Raw genomic sequence first — 27,148 nt, 5'->3', positions numbered from 1 at the left:
CAATACATTTGGAACCTGACTTGATTACCTGCTATTTATAGTCTGTATTTTAAAATTAAGTATTAATTGGGGCACAGGCAGTTTAGAAATGTGATGTAATTATACTGCCTAATAAAGTTCTAGGCATTGGTCTATTGTTGTATTACGGCCGCTAGTTTTCATTAAAAATGGGTGGACAACCTCAGTTGTTTTTAGTGGTGTAAAGCATGTGGGAGAAAAGCCCGTTGCAATATCCAGTTTGCGCATGAATGGGACAACTGGGATGAGGTGCTCCCTTCCGCTGGTCCCTCTCTCCCCCTCGGGCCCTTTCTGCTCCAATGTGGCAGTCACATTTCTTTCAGCACGACATACATTTCAAGATTACGTGGCAGAGATCGTCAGATTCCTCTTAAATCTTGGGCTGTGTGAATTTTACTAGCTGGAGGGATAATCCATTAATTTTAACTAGCTGATTTTCTTAATTCTTCAAAGGGAGCAACTTAGATGATACTGCAGTGCAAAAATTATTAGCCAAAAGCCTCTAATTGTTAGCTCCTTGGCTTTCAAATGATGGAAGTGATGTTTAGTTTTTATGCGGAACTGAGTCGCCTGGACCTACTCAGTGGAATTTACTATGTGGAGGCGCCAGTTGGATGTTACAAGGGATTGTGTAAGTTAATGCTCAAGAGTTTGATGCTGAGAAGGATTTGTTCCCTACATTTTCTTTTTAGAGCTTTTGGGTCTGTGTGAGTTCTAGAGGTCATGTGTGGCTGGTGGGTGTGTATCTTGTGTTGATTTGGGAGCCTTTTAAACCTGTTTGTAGCCGGCAATAATTGCACCTAAGATAAATTTGCAATGTGGGTTCTCTCAGCTTTGTTTAGGGACAAAAGCACTACTTGGAATAATCTGTAGATTTATTGGTTTTTAATAAATAAATTATAACAACTTCCGTTAGCTTTTGGACTAACCTGAGATATTAAGTGCTGAAGACTTTTGCACAAAGAAGACTTTGTCTGAATAATTTATTTTTATGTGGGACCATTGTTTGTCTCAAAAAGCTGAGAACACTCCTTAAATAGCATCAAATGTTGCCGACATTGAGACCCTAATATATTACCTGGTTGAGTATAGTTCCAATAGGTTGAAGATGTAGTGGTTAGAGTAATTATTGCTCAAGGAGAGCTCATATGCTGTTTTAGCTTGGTTTTTTTTTTTATGTAAATAGCTTCTTTGTGCCTTGGACACATTAAGTTTTGCAAGAGTAGAAATTTTAAGGGTATCTTCCCACTAGAAATCCATTTAAAAACATAGCTTAAAAACACAGTAATCAGATTTATTTGGTATTGTGGCTTTTTTTTAATTAAAAAAATAAAATCCAGTTCAGCACAGAAAATTGCTCCTGCTCTGAGTGTCACAACGCTTTCCCCTCTCAAAGTGCAACAGTTCATTTGAGGTTATATGCAAAAGCAACAAACCTCAAGGCTCTGGATAACTGCAGAGGTTCTCGCCAGAAGATCACTTTCATTCAGAACGTAGCTCTTCTGCGCTGCGCTCCTTGTGCTGGATTTGTGGCCCTTGTGTGGGATTCTCGGTAGCCCTTGAGCCCCAGTGCACAACATCAGAGCTCCAGACCTCACAGGGCCCAACTAGATGTGACATGATAGGATATTTATTAAGTGATTTCCTGACCTCTTTTTCTTTGGCAGATGCAGTCACGTTGACCCCAATTTGGATTGGGGTCCACAGCAAGGGGCTTTTAAATCCTTCCCTTGCCTCAGTTTTCAAATTTCATCCCTTCCTAGAGTTGCTAGTAGCAGTGGAGGGGAAAATATGCAGGCACAGACCTCTTGGCACCTGTTTCTTCTACTTGCCTGGGCTCAATTGCCTGAAAAGGGAAACTGATGCAAAATCTGGTTTTTCTTTTAAAAGAATGGGGATTTGATAATTGAAATGCTTTCTTGCACTCCAGTCAATGGCAAAGCATCTTTAGAAATTTCAGGCCAATTTTAGGTAAATTTTAATTGCTGAAGAAAAATGGCTTGGAGTAAAACATCAACCTTTCTAAATAATAATAATAATAATAAAAATCTTGTAACTGCTTCATCTAAGGCTAAGCAAACAAAAAATGGAGATATACCTTCGATTTGGGAGAATTTGTTGTCATTTAATGTTTAAATAAAAGATGGGGGTGGTGTCAGCCCCTTTGCTAATGTGAATATATTGAAAGGAACATGAACTATTAACACATGTAGAGGAGAACTAAATTAAGTTTTGGAGTGCCTGAGGCTCTGGCGATTCTCCCATCTCCATTTTTCCCAGTGTGTTCTATGATATGACACCCCCCCCCGCCCCGCCCCAATGCAATTTACATTTTCACACTGGAATGAAGAGGAGAACAGATAATCTCCTTCATCGCACAGAATCCGGAGCATGCGGTGGACGGGTGGGGGGCAGAATGGCTACCTAGAGCCTCTTGACATGTTAGTCTTTAACATTTCTTTGTGACTTTAAAGATGACCCACAGCTCAGTTAAAGCAGCCTCCTTTTTAATTTATTCTCTGGCACTTTTGACCTCCAGGGTTATATCTCAAGGCAGAGGACTGGGCTGTAAGCTGTTTTGGTCCCATAACAGTGATATCTGTGTTGAATTTTATGGACAAGGTGGCTCAAGAGAGGTTGTTTTAGCCCAAGTCAGTCCCTCAGCCGCCCCGTATATTTTCCCAGTGATCAGTTGTTCTGCAGCTGATGTTGGCATTGTGAGGTGAACTGCAAATCAGAGAGAGATGCAATTATGTCCCAACAGGAAAGAGAGAGACTGTTGGGCACCAGAGCAATCTGCATACTTTTGGTATTGATGTTCACACCATGCAGTGCTTCAGACTAAAGCACTGCCCTGCCTCTACTTTGACAGTTGCAGATTGATCATGCCACCATGAGTAAGTTTTCATGGGGTGACATTTCCCTCTTGGAGGTGCCATCCCATCTTTCTCCCTCTATGTAAAAGAGAAAAGTGTACTAGACCAGCAATCTGAACCTAAGCAAGGGAGCGGGGAACAGAATCAGCTAGGCAATGTTTTGAACTCAGAATTCTGGTTGCAAAAATGGATCCAAAATGGACTCTTTCACTTCTTTCTGGAGTAGCTGAAAGGCAAAGTTCAAATTCCCAATATCTCCTTCAGACAGGTTCTCACTCCTTTATTTCTGAAACTACCAATTCTTTGTTTGCTTGATCACAGCTAACGCACGGTTGTACGTATTGGTGATACGGTATGCTGGAAGTGTAAGTAATGCAGAAGTGTAACAGCGGGTATCTAAACTGGGCAGTTCCAATTTATATTAACTGGTTCTTAGTGAAGATTTCTGTATGTGTGCTTGGGGAAGGCAGGGAGTTAGGCTATTTCCATCCAACTAAGACAAATATATAAGCCAGAGAATGACTTTGAAAACACTGGGAGCTCCATGACTCTCACTTCATGAAAGCAGCAGAGGGAATCTAATTACTGCTAGTCGCCAACTCTTGAATGCTGGCCTCATGTTTGATCAATGAAAGAAAACCCAATCCATTACCCGCACTTCCCCATAGATGTGCTCCGTCTGACTGTTCTTTCAGATTCCAGCCACAGCCACTGAACCAGTGCTGCTTATGTCATAACTTTTCCAAACGGTGGAATTTCAGGAAATATGAGACATTCTGATATTCCATGCATGGGGTGGTGTGCCAGCAAGAATGGTAACTCATTCAACCCAAGTTTGATCATAGCTCTTCTGAAAAGGTGATGCTTGAAAACTCAAATAAATGCCACTGTGCTCCTTCATTCTTTTCTTCCAGCCTGCCTTCAGTTCTGGCGGTGGGGGCAATATTTAATTCATTTCAGCTGTTTGCAGAATGAACAGCGTCAGGCCAGATTATGAGATGATGGCAGTTGGCATTTCTAAAGTTTGGAAATGAAGCTTTCTTGACCCACCCACCTTCACGCATATGCACTTTTAGGGTTGCAACTGATATATCTAGATGAATTGTCTGAAGGATGCTTCTTTGCTTTTCTATCTCTATTTATTTATTTTATCTATTTATCTATCATCTATATCTATCTATCTATCTATCTATCTATCTATCTATCTATCTATCTATCTATCTATATCTATTTATTTATTTCTGGGTATTTCTAGCCCTTTACTAACTGGTCCTAAGGCAGAAATAAAACAATAAAGCAAGAACAAATGAATAAACAATAACTGTGTGCACATCATAATTAAAACATCCTTATTTGGATATAATCTGGAGCGGCAGCCTTCTTCAGAAAGAGTCTCTTGGTTGAAGGTTGTCTGTACACACGTAAATATATCTGAGTTTTGCCAAGTCTAAATTTATCCTGACCTGTCGTCCTTTGATTGTTTCTTTGAAATCCATTTGTGTAAATGACTCAAATTTTTTGGTTGCAAATTGGCAGAACTCGGAAGAGAGTGGCCGGCGAGGGTGGGGAGTGTCACTTGAGGTTGGTTTGGATGGATCCTGCAGTTTAATTTTTATGTTTGCCTGTGCGGAAGGGTTTGGCGGCTGAAGGGCCTTAAACTTCAAAGGGCTTCCAAGTGGAAGTTGGGATTGTACACAATAGCCCAGCTAGGGAACGGCAAATAGAAGATGGCTGCCTGTCTGATGCAGCAGTGGTGCGAGACTGGTGCTTGCGGTTACAGAGCTTATTACCATGCTTTAGTTACAGGTTTCCTCCACCACCACCAGGACTCTTCTATGGTGGCACCTGGTTGAGGTGGGCTCCTAACCAGCGCTGTTTTTCTAGAAGGAGATGCTGGAACTCACCATGAACACCTCCCTTGTTCTATCATAACGGCAATGGCGCCTGCCTGAGAGGTGGCGGAACTGAGTTTTGGTGAGTTCCAGCTGAAAAAAAGTCCTGTTCCTCACCATTTCTTGGTATGCCTGGGGACTGTGCTGGTGTCTTTCTCGTGCCAGGGTTAGGGGAATACATTTCTGTTCACCTGGGCTTTTAACTTTGTATTTACAGTGCTGTTGTTTTCTTAGTGGGGCTTTTGCGCTCTGTGTTCTGCTGTTGTGTTCCCTATTTCTGAATCTGATTTATTTGGTTTTAATGGAGCTGTGGGGTGTGCAATTAGGAAATGAGAGAGAGAGAGAGAGAGAGAGAGAGAGAGAGAGAGAGAGAGAGAGAATTTGAAAGACGGTTGAATTTAAAAATCTGGACAATATCATTATTGATTTTAAATGATATGGAAAAGGCTGTAGTCCTTAATTCAGCTCTGGGATGATAGTGTTATTTCAGAAAGATTAATTGCCACAGTTAGGTAAAGGTAAAGGGACCCCTGACCATTAGGTCCAGTCGTGGCCGACTCTGGGGTTGCGGCGCTCACCTCGCTTTATTGGCCGAGGGAGCCGGCATACAGTTTCTGGGTCATGTGGCCAGCATGACTAAGCCACTTCTGGCGAACCAGAGCAGCGCACGGAAACGCCGTTTACCTTCCCGCCGGAGCAGTACCTATTTATCTACTTGCACTTTGACGTGCTTTCGAACTGCTAGGTGGGCAGGAGCAGGGACAGAGCTATGACAGCTCACCCCGTTGCAGGGATTCGAACCGTCGACCTTCTAATCGGCAAGCCCTAGGCTCTGTGGTTTAACCCACAGTTCTGGGATGATAGTGTTATTTCAGAAAGATTAATTGCTACAGTTAAAGGTAAAGGTACCCCTGCCCGTATGGGCCAGTCTTGACAGACTCTGGGGTTGTGCGCCCATCTCACTTAAGAGGCCAGGGGCCAGCACTGTCCGGAGACACTTCCGGGTCACGTGGCCAGCGTGACATCGCTGCTCTGGCGAGCCAGACCCGCACACGGAAACGCCGTTTACCTTCCCGCTAGAAAGCGGTCCCTATTTATCTACTTGCACCCGGAGGTGCTTTCGAACTGCTAGGTTGGCAGGCGCTGGGACCGAGCAACGGGAGCACACCCCGCCGCGGGGATTCGAACCACCGACCTTTCGATCGGCAAGCCCTAGGCGCTGAGGCTTTTACCCACAGCGCCACCCGCGTCCGTTGCTACAGTTACTTTCAGCTAAATACGACATGTGGAATACCCAAACTGTGATTATGAATTTAAATGGCATTGCTGAAGGCACTTGCCGCCCATCCAGGCTGCGATCTTGCTCCCCGAAAGCAGCGTCTGCCGGGCAAAGTGCCTGTACAGGTGGCTCCATCATGTGGAGGCAGAAATCCAGGCTCAGCCAGAAGGGGGGGGGCGCTTTGCTGAGCTTTTGTGAAGTTTCTGTTAATCTTGCTGCTTCTCATTCTGCCTCTTGGACCTGATGTTTAACTGGACATCCCACTGTCAATCGCTCTGTAGGATTGCCACAGTAGAGCATCTCTGCAGTCTTTGATCTTGGCGGAAGCGGCCTGTGTGTGAAAACAAGAATTTGCTTCTGGCACTAACTTGCATGGCCTCCGTTTAGCCCTTTTCCAGAGGATGGGTCATGGGGAGGAGAGCATTATTCATTTATTTAAAATCTTTAATACTCTGCCCTTCAGTTTGACAACTTGCACAGCAATTTGCAGCTGGCATTTAAAAGCAAATACCTCCCCCCCGAAAAACACACATTTGATTTAAAAAATAAATAAAATGCAGTGAATACAGTGAAAGAGCAGAACACCGGAGCAAAAGCAGCAAGGACAATCCCATACAAATAATAAAAGTGTTGGATAATTAAACAAAAAACCAAAGTCTTCAGCAGGAGGGCCTAATATACAGCGGCACCTGCCAGTCCCCCTGCTCAGAGCCTTCCACCAAGGAGGTCTCCTCAGCCTGGAAAAAGGACCTTTCTCTGTCTGCTACCCACCTAACCTCTGAAGGTGGAGGCGCCCAGGCCAAGCCCTCAGAAGGTAGCATTCCTGTTCGGGCCTTTTTGCATGGGAGCCTGTAGTCCTGCTTCTCCAAGGGAAGGAAGAAGGAAAAAAGAGCCTTGTTGCCATTGTTATTATTGCGGGCTTGTTTTTTGTTGGTATGGTGAAATGAGAAGGCCTCGCAGGAGGGCTGTGGTGAGGGAGAGGAAAGCTGCAAAGACTCCCTGCTTCTCCCCAGTGTCTCTTGAACTACATATCTTCCAAATTTCAGACTGGCTCCTGAAATGCTATGGCCCTGATTGCATGGGTGTGTTTTTAAATCCTTGTAAGGGAGCTTAGTCTCAGGAGTCCGTTATTTCCAAGAGTGGGAGGTAGAAACAGGGGAGAAATTTGAACCACTTCACATTTCAAGGTGCTTCTATGTAATTTGCACTTTCCCAAACAAGACACAAACAGAAAGATTAGCCACCCTTCAAAATTCCACACTTCTTCAAATTTTGTGGTGCAGTACTCCAAGTGATGTGTACAAAAATGCATATGCTAGGGTAAAGTGGGCATAAAATGCATATATTAGTGAAAATAACATACAAAAATGAATTAGAAAAAAATTGCACTAAATGCTGATGAGTTTGACTCAACCCAACAGGGACTCCTTGTGACATTTGCCCAACCACCCATAGTCAATGCAGCTTTTCAGATTGCAAGATTCCCCTCTTCTGTGGGGAAAGGCCGGAGCCAGCTGCAGATCCAGTCACCAGCATCTTTGAAAAGGACCAGGAGGCTGCTTAGCCTGAGACTCTGCAGAGCTGCTGCCAGTCAGAATCTATAGGGTGTTGCAATAGAATGGACTATGGTCCATTTCAGTATAAGACCGCTTTGTATGTGTTCAAAGAGCTGCATTTTCCCTGCAGCAGTTATATTGCAGTTTTGAACCCTGGAAATCTTTATATCCTCGAGACAGAAGCGTTTCATGAATCTTGGAAATGCATATTTGGAACCTGAGTAGCAAATGTATGATCGCTGTCTATAAACAGATTGTTTTAGAAAGCCTTTCTTTTGTGTGAGGTGGTTATGGGCAAACACTGTGTTGTGTGCAGAAGTATGAGCCTTTGTTTCTGTGTGCTTGTTATTTCTTATTTTGTAAGTGACTGCAGGGAGTGGGGGAGTGCATGGCTATTGGCTTTCCTGCCATTTACTTGTTCCCAAACTTTCTTTGGGGGAAAGTTCTTTTGCAAAGTTCAAAATGCCCATTTTCCTACTTCCTTAATGTGAATCGCAGCTGAAATGCAACATATAGTTGGCCTTTGATTTGTCCACATCTCCCTTTGCACCAGCTCCCAATGCTTTGCTTATATACACTTTATGTGATGCTTCTGCTGGAATAGATGTCATGGGCTATTTTCCCAAATATTTGACACTGTTTCTGCTGTCAGGCGTGGTCCACAAACCACCTGTTACAGCCTTATTTTTTTTAGAAGTATAAATAGGGGGAATGTAACTCTTGCTTCCTGGCTCTAGGAACTAATTTCACATTCTTCCTAAATAAATATGCTTTCAAGTTGTATTATTGCTATCTCTAGTCACATTTGGAGAGCAGGCAGGTCTGAAGTGGCATGCAGTCACTTGTGTGAGAATTAGTAGAAAAGGTTATCAGTGAGTTGACTGTTTTATGTTCTTTCCTAACCTGCTCAGCAAAATGTGGGGAATAGCCCAACATCTGGTTAATCTAGAGTACTGTACTTGAGCATCCCACCTCTTGGGGGATTCACAGCAAATCTCTTATACCAACCAAGTTAAAGCTATAGCTGAATACAAGAGATTTTGTAAGTACATGGTGAAGATGACACTTTATTGATTGCACAGTATAGATAAATTGGCCCAGATTCACAGCTCTTTGCTTGAGTTGATATATTGTTGTTTTTAAACATACATATGAGAGTGCCATAAACACCAGGCCCCTTTTGCTGGGAGCATGTCTGTATAACATTGAATTTAAAATTCACTTTTGAATTTGCCATTGCTGAATGAATAAATTAATCCATGCCTGGAGCTTTTTACTCTACAAATCCTGCCAAATATCATAAGGAGACTCTTCTACTGCTGGGTCCTTTTGCCAAGAGGCTTATCTGACCCTGGAGAAGTGCTTTTGTTGTGTCATGTTCCTCAGGCTGAAAAGATTTGTTTTGTCTCAAGGCTTTTAGTGCAGAATATGGACACAGTATTTCTGCAAGGAGGCTCAGCACTAAAAATCTGCTTAGCAGGTGAGCATTGGCTGGTGGATGCTGGTGGTAGTTGGTTTATATAGAATTTTTACACGGAGTGCTTTATGTTGCCTGTTCCTGTGCTTAACTACAAGACATCCATACTGAATGTTCCAGATGCGGAGGCCGAGAGTGCTTGATTCACTTGAGATAGGTCAGGGAGCCAGTAGGTGGCTGAGGTTTGAACACATCAGGTCCATGTCCCAAGTTCTTCTCCCCTAAATCCCCCTGGTGTTTGGTTATGGCTCACTCTCACCAGTGAGTCTGGGTGTGGGTATTTTCGGACACCTCAGCATAGTGCGCCAGGGTTGTTGACTCTGGTGTCATGCCATCCTGGGTTATTAGCTGGCTTTTGTAGAGATGAATATAGATTCTTCTGTTCCATAGCTTTCCTGTAAGATTGGAAGGAACAGTTCCCTGCTTTGTGTAATGGCCCTTCTTCTACTGACGTCCGTGTTTGTAAGATAAAGAAACCTATTTGGCTTACAGTAAGCAAATGCAAAGGACTCAAACAAGCACCTCCTGGCACACAAAAAAAATCAAATTTTGACTTTAATGTGCCTGTGTTTATCATTAATAAATAAACCTCCCTAGCCTTGTCATAGGGTAAAGAAGACTTAGGAAAAGCCCCTGCTTTTAAGTAGATATTTATTTGCTTCAATTTATGGGGAAAACCTGTATTGACTGTCTCACAGTTTGCCAGAGAGAGAGAGAGAGAGAGAGAGAGAGAGAGAGATGCAATAAATTGTTTTTTCTTAAGTAGCTAAGCTACTGAAACAAAAGTTTTTCAGTGCTGAGAGCAGATGTGTTGAGGGTAGGCTATCTTCTCCTGACGTTTCCTTATTACCAATGATTTCTCTTGCAAAATCCCCCTTGGTTTTGCAGATATTTCCATCTTACTCCATTTAAATGGCAAACGCCGTTTATGTTTCTGATAGTGCTCGCAAGTCACATCCTTGTGTGCTCATTTGAATGTGCTCTTGTGCAGAGGTGTTCTTCAGCATTTCTAACTCCCATTATGTGAGTTCTCCACTGTGTTTTACCCTCAAGCAGAGATGGGCACACATTTTGTTCAAGCTTGAACAAAAATCAGATCAGTTCCCAGCAACTTAAGTATGTGCATAGTGGGGTTGAGGGCTACTTCATTAAGCTTTAAATTATTTCAACGGACAACAGTTTATCCATAAAGTCCCCGATTTTGCTTGGTTTAGAGAACAAAAGATGTTGCCCTGACGACAGAGGAGCCATTTACAAAAATAATTGACAAAAGTTGGCCAAACAGTAGATGAGCAGCTGAACCTGGGAAGTAGGGATATAATTTAATTAATTAATACTTTCCCCAGTGTCTTCTGTTTGCTTTTATGCCCAGTGGCAAATGCTTTTTGACATAGACTAACTCAGAAACTAGCCCTTTTCCAACTACAGAGCTTGTCAGAGTGGAGGAACATTCTTAAGTCTTGTCTTGTAGCCAGTGAAATGTATTTTTGTTCCACACCCAATAAGGACTTGTTTTTATTAATTGAAAACTGCAGATCAGGTAATCTTAAAAATAAAAATAAAATTTACATATAAAAGTATTAATAATGAAAGCAGGAATTTTGGTTCTGCAGTTTTGCCTGATTTATAATGAATATCTTCATCGCATAGCTGAATATGCTTCATTTATTTATTGCATATCCACATAATTTGCATACCTAGCCAACTCAGTTTTTAACCTTCCTGTTTTCTGGATAGAGTTCATACTGCTGACGTCTTACACAAGGCATCCCAGTAATAAGGTGCAAAAATAAAATAAAATAATCTTTCTTGCAACTTATATAATATAGACTGACGTACACACTGTGGCTGGGATCCAAAAGAGCAACTTTAGGCATGCCTATTGATGGATGTGCATGCCTGAAGAGGGAGGTTTCCACCGGCAATGCTACGTCAGGCCACAAACTGTTCTCAAAACTCTCATGGCATTAATAATTTTATATAAACTGTTCTCTGAAGTCTGGCTGGAAAGTGGAATATGAACACCTTATCAATAAATATTGCCTATTTCTCACCAGTCACCAGTTCTCTTCCCAGGTTGTGCTGTTGCACTGAGGGTAGCTTTTTTCTAAGAATCCTCCTTCCTGTTACAGTAGTTCCAGATCCTACGGCACCTTATGCACCTTATATTGTTGAAGTCTAGCTTCTTTCTTTTAGCTTTCTTAGTTTAGATACGTCCTTGATTTCATTGTGCGATGGCACAGTAACAAACAAGGGCTTCCAAGGATTCAAGCTGACTGGTGAGAAATAGGCAATATTTATTGATAAGGTGTTCATATTCCACTTTCCAGCAAGACCTCAGAGAACAGTTTATATAAAATTATTAAAACAATAAGCATCAGAATACAAAGCAATAAAACAGAGAAGACGAGCAACTCTTTGCCATTGGAGTAGCTCTCCTCTGTGGCACCATGTTCTTTAGAAGCTGCTCTGGTGGCAGCTGCAGGAAGTGAGGGGTCAGTGCTGGGCACTGGGTGGTGGCACCTCACAAAGGGTTTCTATTCCATTCCCCACACATCCTTCTGCTCTACATTGATCTGGAATAGGTACCACTCCCTCAATCTGTATTTGCACAAATTGAATTTTCATTCCACCCATGCATATGCATTGAAAGAACCAATAAAATCCAGGGACGACTTCTCCTCTTTTTCAGCCGTTGATATTGTGAATTGTGGCAGGATAGTTAAGAAGTAGCCAACCCACTAGTGCTGGATGCAGGTGTAGTTGATGTTGGCACAAAAGGTTCCTCACAGACACTGATTTGTTCTGCTCTCTCAGGTCCCTCCTTTTGGATTGGTTTCTTACAATTTGCTTTTGACTGAAGCTGTATACACACCATAATTTTAAAATGGATAAAAAGCACACCGCTCCCAGAGAATCCTGGAAACTGTAGTTTCCTCTCACAGATCTTCACTTCCCAGCATCCTTAATAAACTACTGTTCCTGGGATTCTTTGAGGAAAGCCATGTGCATTAGATGTGTTTTATTTAAATGTATCTTGTGTATGCAGCCAGCAGCAGCTCAACTCATTTGCTGCTACGCAATTTGTGCCGCTCCACAGCCCAGTTTCATCTCTGTGTTGCTTAGCTAATAGAGGAGCAGGGGCCACAGTTCAGGTGCCTGGGACATTCGGTGGCACACACCTGTTTCTACCCCGTTAGGGTTAGGTTCTTGTGACACAGCAACCTCCTGGTCTTTTTAGGGCCTTTGTGAAAAGTCTTAAGGATGCAGCATCACATACGTGTTTAGTGACAGCCTCCAAACCTTTGAGCCCCCTCTGCTTGCTTCTTCCTGGTATATCACATTGACCCACGTGCGTCTGTCTTCGTCTAGCTATTTTTGGCAGGCGCCTCTGCATAGAGGGCAAGGACTTTGCAGGGCATAGTTGAGTGAGCTGCTGGGAAGGGGTGAAGCGTTCAGGCCACACACCTGTTTGTGACTTGGTTGATCTGTCTTAAATGTCCTCTGGCCGTGGGAGGGAGACAGGCCCGAGCTTTGCTTTAGAGCCACAGAGAATGGGTCCTCGGGAAAGCGGCAGGAGCACCGTGGATGGAGAGACTGCTGGGTAACGTATGCAAGATAGTAAAAGTAAATAAGGGGGGGGTCTATCCCTAGCCCTGACCAAACCGTGGGAGGCAGTGGAAGACAGGAGTGCCTGGCATGCTCTGGTCCATGGGGTCACAAAGAGTCGGACACGACTAAACGACTAAACAACAATCCCTAGCCCTTAAGACCATGGGTCCAGTCCAGGGCTTCAGCCAGCCTGGAACAGGAACCTTGGAGCCATGTTTGGGGCATTTCTGTTTTAAAATAGCAAAATGTGACTGAGGAAGGATAATGCCAGTTCTGCATATTTTTCTGAGGGGACTGCGTCTTAATGTTGCTGTGTAGATTTACGTCATTAAATCAGAAAATAATTTGAGCGTTTGGTATCTCTTTGTAAATTTGTCTGTCGCCTATAGAGACATTTCCGAGCAGATCTTTTCGCACTGATAATTGTGCAGAGGAAGATGTGGTCGGCCTTCCAAGAGTATGGAAATTTGGGCCTCCAGTTACAGGTTTTGCGGTTAACAGATAGACCTCGCCCAGCTGCAGCAGCCAGACCCTGATGATATTGCTTTTGCATCTGAACTGTTAGGAAATGGAGCCCTGGCTGTGCCTGCCTCCTCCTGTCTGCCCAGCCTGTTCCCGTGGCCTTGGGCAGCTTGTGTGTGCCAATGAGAGACGAGTGGAAATGTCAGGGGTCAAGCTGCAGACAGGCAGGTCAGCTTCAGCCACAGCCTTGCATAGTGCAGAAACAGGGAGTTCTCTCTGGGGAAGATTAACTCTTTCCAGCACTGCTGCTTACTAAAGAACGGCAAGCTGCTGAGCGCGAGTGAAGGACAGGCTTCGCCTTGCGCTGCACTCTCTTGGTTTGCACAGTAACTGGAATCAAAGTTTTGCTGCATCTCCACATTGGACTTGAAAGACCCCAGGATGTGACCATCTAGGGAGCCTTGTAGCTTTGGGCTTATGCACCTTTCCTATGCACTTTAAAGCTCAGTCGGAGCAAACAGCATTCTGTGGAAAACCGAAATTGACGTTTGCTCTAACTGAGCGCTAAGAGCAGGTTTTCATGGGGAAAGCTCCAGAGTGAAAAAAGCCCACCACTTGGACATGGAGCTTTAAAGCACGGACCTGTGCCTGGAAAGAGCAGAGCAAAAGTGTAAGTGTGGACAAGCCCTTAGTGGATCCCGAGACACAGGAGCTGATGTTGCACCTTTGTCCCAGGGGTGTTAGCAGATGCTGGGATAAATCTCCATTGACCCTCTTTGTACAGCCCATTTAGAGGAATTTATTCGGAGGCCTGGATGCAAGTCCTGCCTTTGCTATGTCCTTGCGAAGTTTCCTCCTTCCAGTTTTTCTAAGAGTTGTCACAGCAGTTGCAATAAAGATTCTGACATAGAATCATAGAGTTGGAAGAGACCACAAGGGCCATCGAGTCCAACCCCCTGCCAAGCAGGAAACACCATCAGAGCACTCCTGACATATGGTTGTCAAGCCTCAAGGTGACCGTCGTGTGGATCACAGTGGCCAGGTCGGGATTCTAAAGCATGTTGCAAATGCTAATGGCAAATAATCTATAGGAGTCCTTTGGCCCTCACGTTGAATGCACTTTTGGAGGAGAGGAGAAAAGTGGGGACAGCTCTCTCTCTTCATATGGTTTTTACCTTGCTGTTTGGGGGATCTTAAAGCATGCTATGAGACCATATGACTTTCACAAGATGGGCAAAGCCTCACTTGAACCATCCTGACTGACTTAGGGATTTTAAAGATGCTTTCTGTAGGAAATGCACAATGGTCTTGTGTAACTGGAAACACAAATACCTTACTCAAAAAATAATAATACTTTGGCTGAATCCGTATTGCCTGTTTCTTTTTAAAGCCCTCATGCAGCAGCAGTCCCTTGTGGGGGCAATGTCTGATGCTGCAGCTACAGTTGCATTTGAAAGGTGCATGAGTGTCATGGGCATCTACTGGATAGTACCCCTGATACCTCTGTCCACTTACCCAGAAAATGCTGGTAAATAATTCATTTTGTAATAAAATGAAACCTTTTATAAATTGACTATATTTAGAAGCTGCACCACTGGAAGCGGGGAGTGTTCCTTTTCCTTCGCCCTCTCCACCCCACCTGCCTTGATCCCTGTTCCAGGTTCTTAGGGTATGATTGGGGCATGGAGGGTAGTCCCACAGGCTGATACCTTGCAACTCTAAACCTCTTCTTAGCAAAGATTCCCTGCCTGGATGGCGCCAGCCAAAGTGGAGGGCTGATTCTTACGTGTTGCTTGAGGGAATTGACGTTTCCTACATAGTTGTAGTTTTTCTTGTTCATTTGTTTCAATCTAGGCATCTCTTCCCATAAACGTCTCAAAGTGACTTAACAAAAAATTGGAAGTAGAGTACAAAATACAGCGTTAAAATCTGACATGCTGTTTGTCCTCTGATGGGCTTCACTTCCGAGGGCTCATCCGCAATGAATGCAAGTCCTGAGCCTCGAAAGCATGAGTCCAAGAGGTTTTCCACTTGTCTCATGCTTTCTAGGCACAGGTCTGAGCAGTTTTGCCTTTGCCCTGCCACTTTCCCCAGGAAAACCCGCTCTTCAGTGATAAACTGGAACAAACAGCAATCTGCAGAAAACCTCATTGCTATTTGCTCAGATTCAGGGCTAAACTGCAGGTTTTTCCAGGGGAAAATGACGAGACAGACAGTGTGGATGAGCCCTGATATCATACAGACAGATGAGAAGGTTTTCAAAATCATAAAACAAATCCCTCTAAACCCCCATAGACTCAGTCACCAAACAAATGCCCCCCAATACCTTCAACTGCTTCAGAAGGGTGAGGGGAGAGTCTCCATCGGGCAAGGCCTCCTTCCACCTGCCTTGCCTTACCCTCTAGTCTCTGCTTCTCAATTTGTATTGTATCATTTTATGCACTGTGGCTTGCCGTTGTTTTATTGATTATATTTTAGAAATTATTTATTGTAACTGTGGAGTGGATTTCTCTTTAACTTTTATATGTTATTATTATTTAATACTTTTCTAATGATTGTTGAATGTTACTTTTTTGATGTAGGTTGCCTATTTTAAAGTTTTATTATCACATTTTTGTATTGCATTAGATTGTCATAAGTTGTACATTTTTTGTTTCTTCAGCATGTAAACCGCCTTGAGTATTGCAAGATAGAAAGGCGGTATACAAATTAAAAGATGATGATGATGATGATGATGATGATGAAAATGAACACTCCTATGTCTGGGAGAAAGGTCTTTTGCTTGATGCCAAAAAGATGTCTGTGTTGGCACCACTTCATCAGGATTCCTACAGAAGGCATTTCATAGGTGGAGGACAAGGCCTGTCCTCTTGTAGCCAGCCTCTGAATTGCTACCAAAATGAAGGGCTTCTGAAAATGACAATTTAGTCAACTTAGTCACTTTACACAGAGGATGACCTCAGATGTTCCACAAGATGTTGGTCCTTAGCTATACAAATCAGAAGTTTGAGTTGGACCCACAAATGAATTGGCAGCTGATGCAATTGAACTAGAATCGGATGTTATGTACTCCAATCATGTGGCCTGTTAGGAATCTTGTCACTGAATTCTGCACCAGCTGCAGTCCCTGAATAGTCTTCAGAGGCAGCCCCTCATACAACGCATTGTTGTAATCCATCCTAAAGGTTGCCAAGGCACAGGCAACGGAGGTCACTTGTTCAGAGTGCTTCCTAATGGCTGCCATTACCTGGCTTTCTCCCCATGTATTCAGTTTTCTGGACTTTCATTTTCCCTCCAAGGTCCATAATATTCTGCTTCTCAGTGTGAGAGGCTGACAGGAGCAGTCGGTAATATACTTGAGTAGTGTACCCTATTCACTATTTAGGTAAGGGGAAGCATTGGAAAGAGTAAATAGGACAGAAACATGACAGGGAAAATGTTGCCCTATGGCAGTGCAGTTCAGAGGCTCCGGCTTTGTTTTGGAATGCTGTGGTTATGGTTAAAATATTTTTTAAATTGGCGGAATACAATTTCAAACTGATATAAGTTGGTGAGAGATTTGTTTGCCAAGGAGTGTGGTGGAGTCTCCTTCTTTGGAGGTCTTTAAGCAGAGGCTTGACAACCATATGTCAGGAGTGCTCTGATGGTGTTTCCTGCTTGGCAGGGGGTTGGACTCGATGGCCCTTGTGGTCTCTTCCAACTCTATGATTCTATGATTCTATATGAAACCATCTTTAATTAGGAGGAGATACTGATAGCAAAGGAGTAGGGTGGCTCCAACATCCTCACACTTCCCAGGTTGCACCGCATAGCCTCTTGTTAAGTTGGCACGTGCTAATCTCACTGGCTAAGTGCACTGGGAGCCCCTGGAGGAGTCTGTGTCCATTCTGCTCTTCTTGAGCATGTGGCTGTCTCTTTGCTTTAGGCAAGCCAGGTTGGCAAGCTTCACTCTCTGTTTATGAAGGGAGTCCCATGTGAGGGGCCTTTTTCATGTTTGAATTGAAAGCTGCCTTTGAACTCCACGTTACTCTGCAGGGAATTGTCTCTTTCACCTAAAAGGCACCACGGGAGAGATTTCTATGGGAAAACGTCTTTGGGGTGTTGTGGTGACCAGACGTTAGCCATACCCTGCTTTTCAAGCAACATCCAGCCTCTTCTTTTGCAGTACACGAATCTGTGGCTAGGGCAATGTCCCACCTGCAAGATGATGTTCTTAAAAGTTGCTGAAGGTTTTCAATGACTAGCTCTCCAGTGGCTGGGATGGGGGGATGTTGGGGCAGCAAAAAGTCAAGCATGAGAATGGAGGTTGCTGCTGTCCATCCTCTTTGATGGGCTTCCCTTCTTATGGCTCACCCACACTTCTGCCTGTCCCCTGGCTAGAAAGTACAGGGCCATGTGTGCTTTTCGTTTGGCCTGCCACTTTCCCTGGGAAAACCCGCTGTTTACTGCTAAATCTGAACAAACCTCAATCTGCAGAAAAATCAATGGGCGTTTGTTCCGATTCAGCAGTAAACAGCAGGTTCCCCTGAGGGAAAGTGGCGGAAGAAGCAGAAATGTGGACAAGACTTCAATGTCAAGAAGATGGCAGTTTATTTCAGGTGGGCTGGATATTTAAACAGACGCAAATGCTGTCCCAAACCAGTAGATACAAAGTTGAGAATTGGAGGTTGTTTAGGTAACCAGTGCTGAATAGTTTTTGGTTTAGACAAAATACTTGCAGGCCACTGGAGTGCCTCCTTTCAATTTCTGCTATGGGGTGTGAGAGTAGCTGATTGGCCAGAATGTGAGGAAATGGGTGTGGTCTGCTGGGGGCACCCAGTGCACTCTGGGTGGTGGCTGCTTCTGAAATGCTGAACGTGGCCACAGAGCCTGAAAGACAAATGTTGCCCCATCACAATAGAGGCTCCAGGCACCTTTCCATGGCATTGATTCATGAGCCTTGGGTTGATGGTGTGTATGCTCTGACCAAGAAACCGTTGGGGGGGGGGGAAGGTCCTGAGCCAGATTGCGAGGGAGGCTGGGTGGTTGTGTTCATCTTTTGCCCTCTTGGTCATCCTATTCAGAGCTGCTTTCGCTGCACCTTCTATTTGCACTGGGTAGAAAGCTTCTCTGGGGGGACATTTCTGATGGGAGCAAAAGACTAAAACTCCCTTCCTCCATGGCCATGGCCCCAATACAGCCACCAAAAGGCTATACATACAATGTGACGAATCATCACACACAGCTTTTCCTTTAGCTTTGCCTGTTGAGCACGAAAGAACTGTTGCCTCCTTTTGTGTGTGCAGATGTTGGCCTCTGCCTGGAGGGACAGCCGGTGCTTTTCCACTGCTGCCTGAAGGTGGACGTGCGAGAGCCAGTAAAGAGCTCCTTCCTCTGTGCCCTTCTCTGCATTGTAAGCCTGTGGGAAGTATCGGGTTTTCTTCTTTTTCCTTCTGGCTGGTAAATGGAAGAGCAGCAGCTGTGCCTTTTTGGCCCTGGGTGATGGGGATGAGGTCAGCCACTGCTGGTTTGGGTGCAAATGTAGCCTGTCTTCATGGCACCCTCCCTTTCTTCAGTGTCACAGGCTCTTCCTTTCCAGACCTTGTCAGTCCTCCTCGGTGGAGTCAGTGAGGTTGCCTCCCACCTTTGCTCCTTCCTTTGCCTCCTCCATGCAGAGTCTCCAGCAGCAGTGCCAGCAGGAGAAATTCGCTCTTCGCCCTCCCACCGCTGTTAGGCCAGCCTTCCACTCTGGGTGGAAATACAAACCAAAACGACTTAGTAGGAACATACTCCCAAGGTGTCTTAGTTTCCAGCAGGTCCCTGCTATTTGCTGGTATCTGGTTTTCTCGGCAAAAGCCAAGGGTCAGCAGCTCCTTTCCAGCTTTTGGAGCCTGAGAAGCAAAACAAACATCCTTGCAACATGGCCTGATACATGCTCTCTTTAGAATCTCAGGCAGCACCTCCATTAATCATCCTGTCGGTGAAGGAAGAGCCTTTGAAGATTAGAGGACACTTGCCAGGGCTGACAAGAGCTGCTGCAGGAAGGGCCAGGCACAGAGGAGGCGGCATTAAGGATAAATGGGCTCCTTCCCAATGCAAGTGTGTGCATTCATGTGGAGGGGGGGATCCCACCCAGGTTTCCCTCCCTCTCCCGTCTCCATAGTGAGTGATGATGACTGCTAATACTTCAATGACTGGAGCAGGGGAGAATGTCCCACTATGCATCACCACAGCATCTGCTAAAGAGCCTTTTGCTTTCTCTAGAAAAAGTGGTTTTTGCAGAGTGAGTGGCATGGCTATAAAAATGCTTCTTCCTGGCCTTTGGAGTGCAGCCAGTTCCTAGGCAAGCCAAGTGTCTCATGCCATGATGCTACTGTTTCAGATGTGTCTCTCGTTGTGGGCTTAAGACATGCTGAGCATACGGGAGGATCAGAAACCCAGATTTTGAAGCAAGCACTTACTTAGGAGCTGTGTGTGCCTCCTTGAGCACTGGCCAGAGGTGCAGCAAAAGCATCTCCATCCAGCAGCGGGAGGCTGAACAACTGGAGGGGGGAAATGACCCCATGCAAAATGGTTTTGAATGGCTACAAGTCACGCTGACTGTATGCCACCTCCAAGAGTCATGGTCTGCCTCTGAAGACCAGTCGCTGAGGAACATGGGGGGGGGCTGTTGCACTGCTGTCCTGCTTGTGGGCTTCTCAGAGGCCTCTGGGTGGCTGCTGTAGGAGCAGAAGGTTGGGCTCCTCGGGCCTTGAGTCCATTCCTTCAGGGAGGGAGCGAGGAGAGCCTCTTGGAAGGAGCTTGTGGGAAGGAATGTAGTTTCTGCTGCTGTTGTAAATGGAGAGGAGTGTAAGCTTCTGCTTCTAGTTTTTAAAATGGTGTGGTCATTTCAGAAAGTGCTGTGTGGGACAGTGGTGGGTGCGCATGGCGCATCTCCTTTGCCTGGCATTGACCGTGACCCCTTTGCGGATGAGCCTTTCTGTTCAGTTGCAAGAGCAGATTGCTCCGTTGGTGTGAAAGGCAGCGTGTAGCTTGTGTCGGTGTTCTGTCCTCTGAGTATTCTGTGGTGTGCACAGATGCACAGTTAGGTGTCCAAACCAATATGTCAAACTGTCACGGGGGAGACTTAGTGAAAAAGATCTTGTCCTAAGGCAGTAATTTTAATAGCGAGATGCAGCAGCAGCAGCAACAGCAGCAGCAGCAACAGCCCTGGAAGCCACTCCCACTGGGGAGCGCTTGGCCTTGTGCACCAAAGCGCATGACGGGGGGAGGAGGAGGAGGGAGTCTCCCAGAAGATGGGGCTTGAGCCTTCAGCCTTAACCTTAATCAAGGAGCTTCACGGTTGGCTGGCCACAGAGGGCCGAGTGCCATCGGCCAGCCCCACGCTGGGCTGGGAGGATGCAACTCTGGCTCAGCCGGCGACTGCCTGTAGCTGCAGGGCTTTGTCAGAGCCTTCTGAGAGGTGCAAGGGATGAGCCTTGAGGCAGGTCTCTTCCTCCTGCGAGAGCAAATTGACAGCGCTGGATGGCCAGACCTTGACCAGGCTCACAGTTGCTCCTTGGTTGTGTGTGTGTCATGCGCCTGTGCTTCTGCCGCCTCCCCCCCCCCCATCGCTTCAGAAGAAAGAGACGGCTTCTGGCCTTCCTGCCATGTCTCCTGTTGCCTTCATTAAGCTGCTGGTAGGCTCATAATTCAACATTCCTTGCAGGTGGTGATGTGTGAGATGCCTTCTTTGCTGGCAGGTGATATTTCTGAGGACTCGTGGCCTTGTGTGCTGCTTCTTCCTGCTCCTTGCAGAAGCAGAAGGATGCGTGTGCCTGAGGCTCCTTCTGAGGGCAGGTGCTCTGAAGAGAGAGGCAAGGCCTGGCTCTCTCCTGCACCCTGTCCAGTTACCCTCCTGGTAGCGGCAGCACTGCCTCTTGACTGCTGCCACAAAGAGTGCTAAAGCAGAGCCCCCGTCCCCCTCCCCACTGAGCATCCTGGCCCAGGGTGTGCCTGGACTCTTTGTCCCCACGTCCTTCTCTGTGCCGCTCTGCCTTAGCAGACCCCACCCTGAGAAGAAAGGCTTTGTGGGCTTGTCTTTGGCCCCATGTTCTCCTTTGCAGCCCCGGGGCCCCAGCATTTCCTTGGCTCCTTGCTTTCCCGCCTCCTGCCTCATTGCTCCGCTTTTTTTGGGCTCCCTGATCCTCAGCCAGCATTCTGGCCCCTCCCTGGAGCTCCCCCTTGCTCCCCCTCTGTGGCTGCCTTCTGGCTTCCTGGAACGTCTTCTCACCTCCCTTTCAGCCTCCTCTGCTGATGCTGCTTGTCTTCACCTGCCTAAGCCTCTGTGAGAGTTTTCTCCAGCCCAGCTGACCTTTCATTCTCTTACAGAAGCTGGCTGTTGGCAGTCTCATGTTTTTAGAAATCTTCACTGAGCATGTCAAAATATCTCTAAGAACGTAGGAAGAATCCTGTTTGGATCAGGCCAAAGGGGGCCCATGTATTCCAATGTCCTGCTTCCCACTCAGACCCCCTGATGTCTCTTGGGGGGGGGACCCCTGCCCTGCCCACAAGCAGGATATGAGTGCACTAGGCATCTCCCAGGTTCAGTCCCCAGCAGCTAATATTCAGGGCCTGTGGGAAGGTAATACGCAGCCATCGTGACTGGTCATCTTTGCCTCTGATATACCTTGTGTGACATCGCACCTGCTCAGCTCCTTGCTACTACAGGCATTCCTGCCACAGAACCCTTCAGTGCACTAAAAGAGGTGGCAGGGAAAGGAGAGTGCAGGTGCTGTTTAGAAATGCCACAGAGCTGCTTGCTGTGTGGAGAAGAAGGCAGAGAGGATACTGAGAATCATAAAGTCCGTTATGATTCACTGGGCTAGAGATGTGGGCCATAGTATACAATTTGAAGATTGGGAAAAACTGTGGAAAGATGGATTAAACTTTACAGCATGTACAACAATAAAAGAAAATGTCATGAAGATGTTTTATAGGTGGTATATAACACCTATAAAATTATCGAAAATGTACAAGGTTTGTAATAAGTGCTGGAAATGCAAAGACAAGGAAGGCTCCTTTTACCACATGTGGTGGGAGTGCAGAAAAGTGAAAGAATTCTGGGAAAAAATATATATTGAACTCAAGAAGATTCTAAAATATACATTTTTAAAGAAACCAGAAATCTTCCTATTGGGGATACTAGGGAACGAGATACAAAAGAAGGATTGTAAATTTGTGTACTACGCGGTTACAGCAGCAAGGGTAACGCTAGCCCAGAAGTGGAAACAGCAGGAAATACCAACGGTGGATGAGTGGAGAGCAAAATTATTAGATTACGCGGAGTTGGATAAATTGACAGGAAAGATTAGATATTTAAGAGACCAAAAGTTCATTAAGAATTGGGGAAAATATGTAGATTACCTGGAATATATAAGTGAGGGACAAACAACGTTAAGGGGATTTAAAGAAGCATTGTGAAAGACGAAGAGTTATTGACTAAAGGGAATAGAAGAGAGAGAGATATATATTGTCAATACAAGCTAGGAAATGCGTAATTTTAATTATTACCACGAATGATTTACGGACAAGCTGAAGGAAGTCTTATAAGAGATGGAAATGTGAAATTTTTGATGTGAAATATGTAACGTGTATTTTTTTTCTTTTTTTTCTTCTTATTTTTTGTTTATCTTTTATTTGTAAATCAATAAAAAATTTAAAATGCAAAAAAAAAAAAGAGAGGATACTGAGAAGGCCGACAGATGGACCTCCTTCCCCTTTGCCATTGATGTGGCCAGACTTTCATGAGGACACATTTTTGGTGGGATCTTTGGCTTGAGCGGCACAATCAGCGTGGATCCTTTCACTATAGTCTGCCAGCACTGATGGAGGCAGTTTTGTGTTTATGTGGGACCAAAAGCTCCATGGGAGGATCAGATGGGAGGTTTGCACAATCCCCAGTGAGATCAGGGCATAAGGTTTGTTAATAGCAAAACTTGCTGCCGCCGCCGTTTTCAGCCATCTGGTTAGTGAGTCTGAATAGGCACCCCTAGTTTGTGGATTTCTCTATCAAGGAGGGGAGAGGCCTAGATTTGGTGGAGTGGTGGGATGGAAATATTAAAAGAAAATAGTAAATAATAGCTGCCAGTGTTGAGCAGACTCCAAGGCTTAACCTCCCTATCTCCCGTTCTCTGGGAAACCCTCATACAAATATCCACCAAGCCAATTCACTTAAAACCCAAGACAGGATTGTGCCGTCAAATTTGGCACAGTCTGATGTTCTTGTGATCTCCTGAGCTCCAATTAGGACCATGAAGGAAAGGAGGAATGGACTAGACCAGTTGGGGCCCACGTGTGTTCCTTGGCTGTACAACTTGTGCTCATTTGAACTCAACTCTCACTCATGAGACTCGGGCAGGGTGGGATGGTATTTTAAAAGGTACAATATATAATAATGAAAAATGACCTGTGTTTATTTAACTTTGTCACCAAGACAGAAGTGTCTGCTTAGAAAACTCTTGCATTGTGCTCAGGCTAATCTCTTCAAGGCTGTAGGGAGCTCTGGAACTGCAAAGCGGCCTTCAAGGGGTGCTTTCCTGCTTTTTGAATCTGATGACAGTGTGAACTGCGCTGTGTGTGCGTGTGTGCGCGCGCGCGCAAAAGAGTCTGCATTTCTAGGTCTGGGTCCAGGAACTTTTATTTTTGCCCTAGTGCTTTCCCTGCAAAAGCCCACTCTTTAGTGGCGAAAACAATTCCATGGAAAACCTGAATTGATGTTTGCTCTGATTCAGCAATAAATACTGGGTTTTCCTGGGGAAACCAGTGGGGCAAAAAGAAAAAGTGGACAAAGAAGGTGTGTGGATGCGCCCTTAGTTTTGATAAAGGGAGGCAGTTCCTAAACTCCACAGGAACCAGGTTTGTTATTTTAGAGGCTGGATTCTGGGGGGAAAACAGCAATAGAAAAAATAGCTTCTTGGGAACCTCAACTTTTCCTTTCCAAGTTTCTATCCCTTATGGCTAAAAATGTATGCTTGAAATTGTGTGCACAGTCCTTGGGGGAATTCTAGAAGCCAGAAGCCCAAACTTGATGTTACCTATATTGTGCAACTGTCACCATTCACATCCGTTCACCATCTCCCCTGGGAATGTCTAGTTGAAGCTGACATGCAGCGTGATGCCATTGTGTTCAGCTTTTCCCTGCCCTTGCACCACTTAATTGGCTACTGCTGCCTATGTATTTGGATGGGGGGGGATGCTGAATGCTGAACTCTGCGACATCATGTCATGAGTCTGATTCAGCTGTTGGAAGTTCCCAGGAGAGGTAGGGGAGAAATGCAGATTGGCCATCTGCACCAGGGAAAGTCCCATTTGGCCCAAGGTGGCAGCTGCATAAGATTTCCAGTAGTTTGGGGATAGAGGCAAAGACACACACACACACACACACACACACACACACACCCGCCACAAGACAATAAAGCAAGAATAAATTATGTAGAGAGAAAACAAAATAAGTTATGCAAAGTAAGAGAAATTTACTCTTTCCTTGGCACAGAGTTTGGTTTTTCTGGGTGTGGCAGTTGCCATTGTTTGTGTGGTGAGTGTGCAGCCTGTGGCTTAGGGTGACATTCATTATTTGGAACCCCAAGAGACTTTGGATTTCCCATCTTGAGGGGAGAATAGAGGCAGGGCAGGACCTGCAGGTGCTTTCAAAGGCAACCTGGGATGCAGGCAGCTTCTTTCTCGTGACCATGTGCTCCAGGTAGGGATAAGGGAGAAATCTGATTGGTTTGCATTTAAAGTTTGATCTGTGGAACTGCTACTGTTACAGATGCAACATAATGCTCATTCTGCACTTGCAATAAATCAATCTTTTACTGTGGCAGCACCTACACTTTAGAACTCCCTGCCTGCTCATAGGCATGTGTCTTTGCTGCATTCTTTCAGACCCTGCTTAAAACCTTTTTGTTTAGTGAAGCCTATCCAGACATGTAGTCAAATGCATTTTGTCTTTCTTTACCCATTGCAGATTTTAAACGCTTTCATATATGCTTGTTTAAAACTTCTTCTCTTTTTACTGAGAATTTTAATATTTTATTTATATTATAATAAACTGCTTAAAGGGGTTTTCCCTGCACAATCAAGCGGCATATAAATTATGTTGTTAAAATAAAGGTGAACCTACCAAATTCACATGAAACAGCCATCCTTTTACATCCACACTTCTCCAAATTTTGCAATGCAGTTCTCTGGTCAAGTAATGTGAACAAAAATGAGTAATGCTAGCCTGCATAGGAATGCATGTATTAGTGAAAATGGCTTTGCAGAAATGTACATATGGTAAAGTTCCATACAAACATTAGCTGAAATCTACTGATGAATTTTCATGAGGACTTTTTTTAAAAAAGTAAACTAATGAGAAAATATGGAGAAATGGACAAATTAGAAAGTGAAATTGGCAGATTTGCCCATCCCTCATTTCCAGTACCGTCTGAGTTTGGTCTTCAGAGCAGGGGTGGTGGTGGATTAGGCTGGGTGGGGAGCGGATGGGCACCCGTGTTTCTGCTTCTCTCTGACCCAGAAAGTGCCGTAATTCATCACTGCTAGCATAGCCTTTTGCATAATAATGCCAGGTTGTGAAATGTTTGCTTTTTACTTTGATACCTTCAGGGTTTGCTGCCTTGAGATATGGGTATTATTGTCAAGTGTGTAACTTCCTTTAATAAAGAGATTAAAGATACAGTGCAAGTGATTCAGATTTCTTTAGTTTTAGGGACAAAAGGCTAAGCAGAACCTTGCTGCATAAATGCAGCTTCTGATTTATTTGATTTCTATAAATTTCTATAGCACTGTACCAAATGATGCACAGCTTGGGGTGACAGAACAACTCCTGTGGACCCTTTGGCTCCCTCCCTCCCACTCCTGCCACACTCCCCTTCCACCCTTCCTTCCTGACAGATGTCATTGACTCCCCTCCTCCTCCTCCTCCCACATTCCTTTCCCTTCTTCTTCCGAGAACATCCCAACTGCTTGAGGCTGCCATCAGAAGCCTGAGAACATTGTGCATTGAGTTATTTCTGTTGTTGCTGCTGCTGCTACACTGAGCTGACCATAACCTCTCTGTCTACCCTCTGCAGCCCACGACCTCCCCTCAAGCAAGTCCTCGGCCGCGGCACAGAGTGGCAGCCATTTGCAGTGCCTTTCTGTCCACTGCACGGACGACATGAGCGAAGCGAAGGGCCGGACTGCGGTGCCAACGTGGAGATCCCTGCACTCGGACATCTCTAACAGATTTGGGACTTTTGTGGCTGCCCTGACTTGAAGAAGAAGTGGGGGGGGGAGGATCTTTTCTTCTTTTCTTTTCTTTCTTTTTTTGTTTAAAGGGCCACTCCTGCGAGTCGGACTCTTTTTCTAGGTTGGTACCTGCTTAGCGGCATAGAGACTGGAAAGGGTTAATTTAAAATAAAGCTCACCTTGATTTTTAAAAAAACATCTCTCACCATGGTATGTTCCTACTGCTAGCCCATCTGTAAGATGCGCCTGCCTGAAAGATGGGTGGCCACCCACAGGAGGACTGCTCTCGGCTGCCTGGCTGGCTGAGGCCTTCCTTGTCTCTCGGTATGTTGTGATGAGGCAAGACCGTTTTACTTTGTACACATTCCCCCGCCATGCTTTGTTCTGTCCTGATTAAAATGCCACCCTAAAGCCACCGAATGGATGGTGAGCTTTTGTGCATCTCCTGCAAGCCAAACCTGTAATGCTCAGTCCAGGGTTCAGCCTGTGCTGTTTCTTTCCAGAGAGCGAAACTAGGAGGAGAGGGGGAAGGGGGGATGCAAGCTGCTCCCCCCCATTCCTGCTGCCTGTCTGCTTTTCTGTCGCAGAGTCTCATCCCCATTCTTGGAGCAGCCAGAGGGCCAGGCAGAGCCACTTGCCCAAGCAGGGGACAGAGCCGTGCGTCTCCATGGCAGCTTCCCTCCAAGGGCACCGATTCTCACCCAAGGCCTGTGAGCAAGCAGAGG

At 45.2% G+C, this 27,148-nt stretch overlaps 1 protein-coding gene across 1 annotated transcript in view; it reads left to right on the top strand.

The window, feature by feature from the left end:
- The window catches only part of MN1 (MN1 proto-oncogene, transcriptional regulator), a 36,236-nt gene extending 9,617 nt beyond the window's left edge, over positions 1-26,619 (top strand). The window contains exon 2 of the mRNA XM_053368180.1: positions 26,267-26,619. Coding sequence (XP_053224155.1) covers positions 26,267-26,451 — 185 coding nt within the window. The 3' untranslated portion in view covers positions 26,452-26,619. The remainder of the gene's footprint in view (positions 1-26,266) is intronic.
- The last annotated feature ends 529 nt before the right edge of the window (positions 26,620-27,148 follow it).

Source organism: Podarcis raffonei, chromosome 16, assembly GCF_027172205.1.
Source record: "Podarcis raffonei isolate rPodRaf1 chromosome 16, rPodRaf1.pri, whole genome shotgun sequence".
In the NCBI taxonomy this organism is placed as follows: Eukaryota; Metazoa; Chordata; class Lepidosauria; order Squamata; family Lacertidae; genus Podarcis; species Podarcis raffonei.
The sequence above is the reverse complement of the archived record's forward strand: the minus strand, read 5'-3'. Positions and strand labels throughout refer to the sequence as shown.